General features: G+C 41.4%; 1 protein-coding gene across 4 annotated transcripts; it reads right to left on the reverse strand.

Moving 5' to 3' along the window:
• Positions 1 to 1947: 1947 nt before the first annotated feature.
• On the reverse strand, positions 1948 to 11509 carry LOC309695888 (V-set domain containing T-cell activation inhibitor 1-like). 4 transcript variants are annotated; one of them, XR_014273255.1, is made up of 4 exons: positions 11274 to 11509; positions 8322 to 8381; positions 6580 to 6915; positions 1948 to 4891 (listed from the first exon to the last, which is right to left on the reverse strand). XR_014273255.1 is itself a non-coding variant. In XM_082516868.1 (3 exons), exons 1-3 carry the CDS (start codon positions 7633 to 7635, stop codon positions 4761 to 4763), a joined length of 522 nt encoding a protein of 173 aa, XP_082372994.1. In that variant the 5' UTR covers positions 7636 to 7882; the 3' UTR covers positions 1948 to 4760. The 4 variants fall into 4 exon arrangements, 1 of the variants encoding a protein (XP_082372994.1); XR_014273256.1 differs by lacking the exon at positions 11274 to 11509 and adding an exon at positions 10738 to 11025; XR_014273257.1 differs by lacking the exon at positions 11274 to 11509 and adding an exon at positions 10959 to 11023.
• Between the last annotated feature and the right edge of the window lie 518 nt (positions 11510 to 12027).

Raw genomic sequence — 12027 nt, forward strand, 5'->3', positions numbered from 1 at the left:
TATCTAAAGGTACACTGTAACACTTCAATTTTATTTCAGAAACAAAAAAGAATGAATCACAGTTCTGTTCTTTTAAACTTATGTACGAGGACTTGGACATGTAAAAAAAGTTTAAGTTGTGCACTGTTGTGACATAATCTAAATTTGACCAGTGAGATTACAATTCATGTCTATGATGCCCAAAAGCATCATATTCAACTTCATTGAATAAATCAGATGTCCTCTGCTCTCTGTGATCTGTAGTTTGGTTGATGAACAAATCCATGTCCATGTAGTTACGTCCCCCTCAGTGAGAGAGGCAGATATGAGCTGAAACACAGGAATCAAACCAGGGACGCTGCTGTTATGGAGCTGAACTGGAACCATTCAGACACTGAGGCCCTCTGAACACATTTTAATTACAGCTGTGCAGAGACACACTGATGACTGACTGGAACACTATGATTCACATTTTACATGAACACCATCCTCACACATGGTTTATATTTGGCCACTAGAGGGAGATGTTGCACTTTGAATACCAACACAGATACAAGCAGATCACCAGTGATGCTTTCAGAGTTTCTTTTGGCATGCTGTGCATGTACTGTTCATAATAAAATGGTTGTTTACTTTATTTCAAATATAGTCAGAGTTACAATGAGATCTGGACTCTTTGACTGCAGAGTTCATTCTACTTTCTGATCAGGCTGTAATATTTCTACTATAAGCTGTTTATTCTAGAGACAATGAATATATTTCATAAACACAGTCAGCAGTAAAAGTACAGTTTGATTACAGTCTGTACTTTGCTGATCCACAGACCAGCCAAGTTTTAGGTTTCCAGAGTCTCTTGCTCTTGCAAAAGCTGTCAACCCAGCAAATGTATTCATACAGAATTTTTTTTACATAGTTTAAGACATACAATACAGATCAAAGTGATGCTCATGAAATACAGCATGCATATATTTCCCATTTTTAGTTAGAAGGAGATTTTGGGAGATTTTGTGTAGTAAAAAAAAAGGTGCTGACATACAAACTGAGAAATGGAGGTTATCTGTCTTGTACAGAGTCTATGTACAGTCTGTGGGTGGAGGATGACACACAAAGATAATCACCATTAGCTGATAAGTTAGCACTCTCACACTCTAATTCTCATCCCACGGGGACAGTCTCAAAGTTATTTGAATGTTTTGTTACTTATCTTCCTGCCTGTCCATAAGTTGCTTTGGACTGATTCTACATCACATAGCATCAAGATCAGCTGGTTAAACAGGTCCAAAAACGTTTATAGCCACATTAATCAGCTGAATAATGATTAAAAACATTGAGTGCCAGTATATGCAAATCTTAAGTATTAGGTAATTGCATTCAAAGTATGCAACGACGACAAGGATAAACAAAAGAGGGGGGATTGAAGACTCAAATAAAGTTTCATTGATGCAAGAAAGGAAACGTCTGACTCTGCAGCTACATTTAACACATTTGTGTGTTTGGTTTTATGATACTGCACTCTAACACTCAGTGTTCATGATCCATTTGTCTGCTGTAACTCAATGAGTATCACATAGAGTACTGCTGAGCTATAATTCATAGTATTTTATACGTTCATCATCACATAAAGTGTTTCTGTTGTCAGTTGGCTCAGTATCTGTAATTATTCTGTAACAAACGCACTCACTGATTAGGATATCATGAATCAGTGAGAACACTGAACTTCATGAACAACAGTTTTGTTCTTCCTTTAAACTAATTTCATGAAAATCCTGCCGATGAACAGACACAGCAGCTCCCAGAGTGACACTAACACAGTCTGGACAGGTGTCATGATGATGCTTCAGACAGCAAGCAGCCCACAGGCTCAAGAGCCAGTTCTGTGAAAGTATAATAAAATGGATAAACAGTGAGACCAAAGTTATTAAGGTACTGTTAGAAGAATTCTCTTATAAAGTGAGACACTCAGAGTAATGAGCTTCAACGCATTTATTTACTTGCAAGGAAGCAAAAGCATTCACAGTGAAAGACAGCTGAGTTCTATTTATGCACTTCTTACAAAGTTATCCTGGGAACAGATGTGACACTCTCATAGAAAGCAGTTACACAGTGTCCACGAGTCTAACTGTGCTTTGGATGACAGATAGCACAGGGACCACAAGACCTGAGAGGAAGAGATTAGAGGGAAAGAGAGAGCGATGCATTCAGCTTGCTGTAAAGAGTGCTGCGTAGCTCTATTTTCAGAGTGTTGCATAACTGTAACACTTTTCTAGCACTTAGCAATTAATCCATTCACTCAATAATCGACAAATTCACAAGAAAACTCATATAAACCAAAACATTCCACAAACAAAAATGGAGTTTCATACATCATTCCTTCAAAAGCAAAACAATGCAAATCATTTCAAATGTGTGGGCACATTTCAAAACAAATAAACAGCTTTGCTTGTTGTAACAAAAGGATCCTCATAACTCACGTACTTGATACTGTTTGGTTGAAACACCCTAAAACCTCAGGATACACTTTGACCCAGGTTAGCAGCATAACAGCAACTTTTATTAATGTGTGGATTAAGACATATTTTTAATGCTAAAGTATAATTATTGTTGTTATCCATGAAACTTCAAATTTACTGCTTTACAACAAAAGCAGAAATTTTAACAAAACTAAGTCACATTATTTTTTGGTTGATTAAGATGCTAAAACAGGAAACGTTTGTTTGTTTCCCTGACAACATTGGATGAAGATGTAGATGAACAAACACTGTAGTTCACATAGTCTGCAGGAGGTTGGATCAGACCTGCTCAGTGGTTTGTTTGCACTGATTCCAGGTCAGATCAGCTCTGCTTCACCTGTATGGGCTCAAATTGTGGTCATAAATATTTTGTACTTGTAAATCAGGATTTGTATGTGTAAAAACAATTTGTATGTGTAAAAACAATTTGTGTGTGGACTTAGCCAAAAAATACGTGTGAAACTCTGCACTCAAGTTTCATGTAACAAGTATAAATTTTGACCCTGTTTTTCTTCCTTTCATCTGATTGGCCAATGTCAATCACAAATTTAACTATCCAATCAGAGAACAGATGGGTTTGGCTGTCGGAGGGGCGCTTTATGGAGCTTCAGGTCCTTGAAGGGTGATACAGTTTGAAGCTGGAGGATCTCTATATAAATATCTGATAGCAGCTAGGTCCCCTAACTTTCAGCAGCTGTTGAAAGGATAAAGTTGTGGTATATCAGTGGTTAGAAATACCATTATTACTTTAGGATTAGTTTAACACAAAGTCAGGGCTGACCCAGGACCATTGCTGTGAGTCACAGTGCGCAGCATAAAGGTCCTTTCACATCGGACGCAGGATGTGCTGCTAATGCTAACTGCTAACTAAAAGCCAAGGATCCAGAATTTGTTGCTGGCTGCTGGGCTCTGTGGGTGTTTTCAGCAGCTCTACCTGTACTAGATGCACCTGCTTCTTGTCTTTTCTATCTCTGACTTTATGTGAACTACAAGAGTTTGTTTTTTTTTGCTGGTTCTTTAAATGTTCAATAAAAACATGTATGCTAATTCACAACGAAGAAAGCTTTGTAACCATCCCCAATAGTGAAGACTGTCATTTCCACAATACTGCCCCGCCCCCCCACCCTAGGTCCACAGCGCTGTTGAAAAGGCTCTGGAGGTCCCTGTATTAAGCATGTAAACCTGTGACACATAAATCACCAAACTTAGACACCACAGACTGTTTTCCTTCGTGGTGATGAAGGAAAACGCTGGGCTGGGATGTATAAGGGCATTTATTCCCTTCTAGGACCTGAAGCTCCATAAAGCACCCCTTCAATAGCCAAACCCACCTGTTCTTTGATTGGAGAGTTAAATTTGTGATTGACATGACATTGGCCAATGAGATGAAAGGAAGAAAAACAGGGTCAATATTCGTACTTGTAACTTGAAACTTGAGTGAAGAGTTTCACACGTATTTTTTGACTAAATCCACACACAAATCTTTTTTACACACACACACACACACACACACACACACACACACACACACAAAAATCCTGATTTACAAGTACAAAATATTTATGACCACAATTTGAGCCCATACACCTGGTTCAACAAGTCAGAAAACTTCAAATGTAAATAAAGCTCCACAGACAGAAAACAAATGAATCAAGACTGAATTAAGAAAAACATTCAGTAATACTGTTTGTAAAACAATGAACAAACACATTTGCCACATAAGACAAATCACTTCACAGGCTGAAGTGATGTGTGAGCGGTGTTGTGAGAGAGAAATCTGCACCGCTAAGGTAAATAAACCAAAGTGTCTGAGGACAAGGAAAAAGCACAGCTTTCTGAAATGTTTGCGTGATGACTGATATCATTACTTCATCCTGTGAGACTCACTGTGGCTCAAAGTAAGAAGGAAACAGCTGGAGAACAAACTGAACCTGATGTGCAATCGACATGGCAAACAGACAAGATAAGATGTGTTTGAAATAAAATTTTATAAAAACTCTGAATCATTTCATTTAATATCTTATTGTTATGTACTGACTTTATCGCTGCCTTACAGTTTTTGAGTCTCTGTAGTTCACAGAGTGTCTGACAGACAGAGACACACTGACACAGTCTGAACAGCTTTGATGATAATCAGAGGGATTTAACATCAAACCAACTCTGGGCGTGTTTGATGCCTGTCTGCTGGATGATCAGATCCTCTGTCCGTACCTCAATGTTCACTGACAACACAGAGTCTGAACAGCAGCAGGAGAAAAACTCTGAGACATTTCAAACAGGCTGCAGTTCATCAGGACGCTGCCTCTGCTGTTGTTTATGTTTTCTGTAGATCAAAAATCCAACAACAGCAACAACAAGCAGCACAGCAGACACTGACACACCGACTTTCCATCCTGATTGACCTGCAGGTAAGAAACAGATGTTCAGAAAAAACAAGCATAAAAAACAAACAGGAATAGAACAGAACAGAATAGCTCTTTTTAGTCGTTGAACACGTAAAACCAAATGTGCTGGAATAAAATATAAATAGCTGAGAGCAGGAATAAATAGCAAACGGGAGAAATATCTATAACAACAAGATAAAGGCACATATTAGAGAACAACATAGTTGCAGCAAAGTGCTTTAAAGTAGTGCAAAGAAAAGACTTTGTCCGAATAGAGTTCATGTGTGTTTGCCTGAGTGATGATGGAGGTACTCAGACCATGGCTCAGATCGGTGATACGGGTCTGCAAGAGTGGGATGTGGAGGGACAGTGTTGGTTAACAGTGCAAATGGCCGAGAGGAAGAAGCTGTTAGTGAGTCTGGAGGTTTGGGACTTGATAGACCTGAGGGGTCAACCAGAGGGCAGCGGGTCAAACAGGTGGTGGGCGGGGAACAAAGGGTCACCTGTGGTGGTCCTGGTCTTCCTGAGACAGGAGGATCTAGTGATGATCCCCAGGGGTTGCAGAGGGCAGACAATGACTTTTTGGGCAGTGGTAATTACCCTCAGTGCAGCCTTGTTCTCAGTTGTGGCCCTGTGTAGCAAACACCCAGGCAGCAGGAGAACACACTCTCCACTGAGGAGCAGCAGAAGGCCAGCAGCAGCTTCTGGTCCAGGTTATTCTTTCTCAGGACAAAGAGCAAGTGCAGTTGCTGCTGGGCCTTGGGAGTTGATGTCCAGGTGAGATCAGTGGAGTTATGGGTGCCCAGAAACCTGAAGGTGGTGACAGATTCCAAGAATCCATCCATTTTCTTCCACTTATCCTGGGCTGGGGTGCGGGGGCAGCAGCTTAAGCAGAAAAGCCCCGACCCAGCCACCTTCTCCAGCCTTTCCAGAAGAGCACCAATGCATTCCCACGCCAGCTGATGGATATTATCTCGCCAGCGTGTCCTATTTCTACCCTGGGGCGTCCTCCCTGTGGGACATGCCCAGAACACCTCACCCAGGAGGCCTGAAACACCTCAGTAATAAGTAAATAAAAGTTTATTTGTATAGCACCTTTCAAGATAAAAATGACACAGGCTGAGGAGTGTGATCCCCTACAGATGGTCGGTCAGACTGACTGAGGATGCTTAGGAAGTCTGTGATCAAAGAGCAGGTGGCAGAGGGGATCTGAATCCTAACATAACTCTTCCTGATCTCCATTTGGCTCAGTGCTCTGTGAAAGGTGTTGATGCCGGCATCCTCCGTGGACCTACTTGCTCTGTAAGCAAACTAGTGGGACAAGATGGCAGTTCGTATGGTAGTATGCAGTGGCACAGAACTCCCAACTACTGCGCACCTTTTTTGTATATTTGATACCTTTTTCTTACATTTTCCTGCAACACACTGATCACTTTCAGTTGTTAGGAACTAATAGAAATTGCCCACCACCGGAACTTGGACTTTGGACGGACAGTATCCTACCCGAGATTGTAAAAGCACCATGTGCTGTGTGGGTGAGTTTGGGAACAGACGGCACAGGGAGAGAAAATAAAAGCAGGATGCAGAGCTGGCTATCATATCCAGCTGCGATAACAACATAATCACTTCCAACTTATAATCAGTAAACAGCAACCAGGAAGCAGCTTCACCTCTGATCACACACACACTCAACTCTACTCACTCACCTGGAGGATCAACATGCAGGTAGACACTGGTGATGAGACTTAAACTTTCTCTCTGTCTCTGAACACGACAGTCGTATGTTCCAGTGTCATTAATCATCACATCCTTCAGAATCAGAGACGCGTCTCCATCCTTCGTCTGTCTGTCCCGTAGATCCACTCGGTTCTTAAAAGATGGATGCTGGCCATCTGGATCGAACCTTCCATTCTGCTGCAAAAGGACATGTTGTGGCTCCAGGTCAGCTCGGCTCCACTCTACAACTATGATCTTGTTGCTGTTTGGAGCTCGACATGTCAGAGTCACGTCCTGTCCACACTCAGCTGTGATGGTTTTCTGGTCTGAAAGAGGAAACAACACAGGAGAAAGGTTAAAGGTCAAATTACAAATTACAACGGTTCACTTCTACAGCAGCCAAACAAACAAAAACACACCAACACATCACTTTTAATTTAAACATTTGATGAGCTGGGACAACATCCTCATTTGGATTTGACAGTGGTGGATGGTTTCTCAGTTTAGGTCATGCTTCATAATAAGTGCCCAAATGCAGGACTTGTTTCTAGAAGGATGTTAGAGTCACCAGTTCAAGCAGATGATGTTCTTTAGGATTATTTGTCACTCCTGCTTATATGTTGTAGATTGTAGCTGCTTTAATCCACAAAGAGCAGAAAAGCATCAGAAGCAGCAGCCTGATCACAGCCTGAACACAAAGAAAACAAATCTACTGGAGCTCACAACACTGGTTATTATGGGACTCTTTTAGAGGACACTCTTTCCCCACACTGCACAGCTACACCTGAACTTCAGCTTCCTCCACCTAAACCTCCAAATTTGACCCTTATTATTCATAACAGTATAACTGTGCATGACAGTAGCTGTGTTTTGTATAAACACTTATACAGTGAAGCGTGCTGATAATATGAATAGTATGAAAATTGCTCTCAGGGAAATATTTTTAATATGCAGCCATTACTTCCTGTTTTATGTCAAAGTTAAATCTCACCTGCAGACACGAACACGGCAAACATCAAAGTGAATGACGTAATTACAGCGGACATTTCCGGTGTTCTGACTCTTAGTTTGTTCTAAATGTCTCAGTCTGTCCTGGGATTAAAATTTAGGCTGAAAGAAAGCAATTGGATCAGTAAAGTTTGTTTTAAGGAAGTTGTGACGATTGGTACGCTGCACTGCGGGGTCGAGTAGAAACAAGCGCGTCACACCAGAAGAGGTGAAGTCGAAAGAAAGTTTTATTCTTTCTGTTCTTGAACCATCCTCGCAGGAAAAATTTGAACCTGCTTCATGTGTCAGTCGTCATGTATGAACCGTTTTTGTCTTTGAAGCAGAAGTTTGTTTTGTCTCTGCACCGAGTTTGTTTCCCACAGCAAGTTTCGAGCTCACATCCTGCTGCACCTCTTCCTGCTGCGATTTAGGCTTCAGCTCCGAGATCTGTGTCTGCCGAGCAGCTTATCAAACAACACCGCGACACAACTCTGACTAACCTGAGAACCAGCAGCAACTTGCACCAGTTTACAAAACCAGTAGCCTGTAAATCACCAGTCCATCCAGTGCTGTCCGATTAAAGAACAAAGACTCATCAGTTTTAGAATTTGAGGTTTTCTGCTAAATTTCCTCCTTTTCTATGGAGGTGAATTGTAAAGTGAAACCTTCAAACTGATTTTTTTTAGCTTTTCTTTTAGCTTAAAAGACTAAACGTGAGTTTTAGAAAAAGAAAGAAAACACTTACTGTTGTTCTGAAGGACGTCTGGAACCCTCGAAGGCCTCTGTGGTCATCAGGGTGGAAAATCTGAAAGAAAATAAAACACACATTAGATTTCTTTGTCTCTGTCACACAGACACGGACGTCCACACAGCCCCACTAGGGTTGCCAACCGTCCCTTAAAAAACGGAATCGTCCCGTATTGAGCTAATAAGGGACGCACTTTGTCCCGTAATACAGTGAGAATCAAAAGTAGTCTATAACCTTTAATGGAATTAACGCTTTGTTTGAAAACATAATTCCCAGCCCCTCTCCTGCTTTGTGACCAATGAGCTGACAGCACACTTACGAGTATGACAATTCAGATTACCGCTCATCTCATTGGTCAAGGAAAGGTCGCTTACGGAGAAAATACCGGAAGACAACAGATGACCACAACAAGAAGCATGGCCAACAGGGAAACAAACGCCGACACTGCGGTGCAAGTCTCGGACGACAGTACACCTAAAGCTGGGCAGACACTGTGCAATTTTTTCAGTCACGTTATTCAGCTCCTGCTCAAACTGCACGATTGACTCGCAGGGGTTAGAAGTTGGTAGGTCACGATGCAGGTCTCACACTATACCGCCCGATGCTCTGATGCGACCTGAGTGCTCACACTGTGCGTCCATAAAATGAAGGTTATAACAGAAAATCTGTCGCTCGCTCTCTCTGTCTTTCACTCACACAGACACACCACCACCATCAACTTTGCTAAATTGCTAATGAAAAACATGATCAGGCAGCTGTGATTGAGCAGCAGTGTAGATCCAACTATTTTCACGGTTGTTGTGGTCGTGATAATTTCTGAGGCCACATCGAAAAGGCTCGGATGAGCTTTCCAAAGTTCTACAAGTTGTACCTCCATCGCTTGTGTCCAGATCACACGCTGCACAGCCGTGCTGCTCCGTCTTTTTCGCCGACATTTGTGTTTGCGCGTGAGCAGTGTGACAAACTGCGGTGACACCCTCCCGACCAAGCGATTGACGATCGGGAGCTGGTCGTGAGGTGTTAATCGCGTCTCGTTACCCCACGTATACTACACGATACACGACGCACGATGAAGGCCAAAATCGGTCCGATCGCCAAAACGGTCGCACGACTCAAAAATCGGCTCAAAATGGGCCAAAAATCGCACAGTGTAAGCCCAGCATTACACTCACACAGACACACACACCACCACCATCAACTTTGCTAAATTGCTAATGAAAAACATTGATCGGGCAGCTGTGATTGAGCAGCAATGTAAATCCAACTATTTTCACGGTTGTGTGCCTCCATCGCTTGTGTCCAGATCACACGCTGCACAGCCGTGCTGCTCCGTCTTTTACACCAACGTTTACGTGTTTGCGCGCGAGCAGTGTGAGCGGCTGTGGTGACACCCTCACGAGCGATTGATGATCGGGAGCTGGTCGTGAGGTGTTAATCACTTCTCGTTACCCCACGTATACTACACGATACACGACGCACGATGAAGGCCAAAATCGGTCCGATCACTCAAAAATCGGCTCAAAATGGGCCAAAAATCGCACAGTGTAAGCCCAGCCAAATGTTTGTTCCCCTCAGAGAAAGGGAAGAATGGGAAAAGGAAAACACCTGGCTGGAAAAAGTTAATATGGGCATGTGCAGTGAATATCAGCGCTATGTGGCCAGAAGTGTGATAATATAATTTATTTTGTGTAATAAACAACTGCAAGGATAGATGATTACAACAAATTGATGACTAATACATAAAAGTAATACATAGATGAATAATGATGATGAGTTAAGATGCGTAATCATGGGAACAAGCGGGTTTACAAACAGGAGCAGCTGATTAGCATTAGAAAAGCTGAAATAATACCTCAGCTGAAGCCAATTGTACTAAATGCACTAAATGTGCACTGTTACAAGAATATTTTTCTTTCTATTGTTTTCTATTATTTTAAGTTAAGCAGGACAGAGTTCTTTTAAAGAAAGATTTACTTATATTCTCAAAAGTTAAGCAAGACAGGCTTCTGTTTAAGAAAGAGACCTGTTTTACTGTGTTAATGTTGTCATTTTGAGCTAAAAATAAATGGCTAAATGATCACTTGTTTCACATGTGTTCATATCACAAAGAATAGAATATGCATCTACTTAAATCAAATTCAAGTCAAATGGTTAAAAAAATAATTTCACACACAAAAAAAAAGCTAGAAAATTCACCACACTGGGAAGGGTGAAGACAATTGGGTCGCCCGGCCCTGGCCACGAGGTGTCCCTTATTTATTTTTCAGGGAGTTGGCAACCCTAAGCCCCACCCAGCCTCGTGTCTCCTTCACACACACAGACAAACTAAATCAATATAAAAACAATTCTTTGAGAAACATAACAAATTTAACCAGAGTGACACTCAGTTTGTTTTATAACAGTTAAATCTCACCCGCAGAGACAAACATGAAGCCTCATCGAACATCAGCAACGTGGAGCAGAGTGACGCAGTTACAGCAGACATTTCCGTGTCTCTGCTGCTGCTGATCTGACTCTTAGTTTGTCCTAAATGTCTGAGTCTGTCGGTATTTTCACCGAATAACTGAACCTGAGTTTAAATCTGACGACACAAGTTTAAATTTAAGGTTTAAAATAAAGCTGAAAGTCACTGACTGTTAGAACAGATCTGTCGTTCAGCCGCTCGGTCTAACTCCACACTTCAACGGTGTAACGTCTCGTACGGAAGTTAAGTTGAAGTGACGTCGACCAATAAAATTATCGAGCAATGATTTCATGGTTCAGGATTTACAGGTTTAACGTCCGCTAGAAAGGAAATGACATTTTAAATGAAGTCTCACTCAGTTTTGAAACAGTTTTTCTGTTTAAACATTTTTGTGGGTGGATGTTAACCAAACTGTAACCATGACAACTGAAACTTTTTACCTAAAACACTGAAAATGATGTTAGAAAAAGACAGCAAACACTTACTGTTGTTGTATGGAGATCTGTTAAACCCTTAAACACTCTTCTAATCATCAGGATGCAACAAAAATCCATATAAAGATAAAAAATGTGAGGTTGGTATAATCCATCTGCTTTCTCTGTAGGTCAAAAGAAACCTACTGAAGGTTTATTCAACACAAGCAATTAGAAAAAATAGTAAATTAAAATACTGCGTGGGTGAACTCGACTGTGTACAACCAGCTGAACTAACCTGTCGATCGTTTTGCTTTGACTTCCTGTTTTGCAGACATCTGCTTAGCAAAACCATTCAACCCACAGTCGACCACAATTGCAAAGTGACAGACGAATTAAAGTAAGAGGAAATGAACCTGTAGAGAAAACCTTTCACTCTGTCTGTCAGTTAATTGAAATAAACTTGTTCTAATGAATAAAGTCAAAGGTCATGACCTCCTGCACAGCTGTTCTGAAGAACTTTGTCCACCTTTGATTGTCTTTAAGTTGTGTTGGAGCCACAGAGAGCAGATCTTTGTTCTTCATGGAGAACCAGTGAGGCTGTTTGGACTTTCCTATGAAACATCAGTGCAGGAGTCTCTCAGTACATCTGTTTACAGTGAGGACGAAGAAGCAGCAGAAACACACACAGAGGAAACATGTAGAGACAGGCAGCAGCAAATAGTCCGCAGGGAGAGAGGGCATGCATCAGCTGCAGCACTTCCTGGAAATCACATGATTGTAATCACTAAACAGCTAAAAGAGGTCATTAACACTTAATGTTGTT

The sequence above is a fragment of the Aulonocara stuartgranti genome (genome assembly GCF_965226115.1).
Source record: "Aulonocara stuartgranti genome assembly, chromosome: 3".
Classification (NCBI taxonomy): Eukaryota; Metazoa; Chordata; class Actinopteri; order Cichliformes; family Cichlidae; genus Aulonocara; species Aulonocara stuartgranti.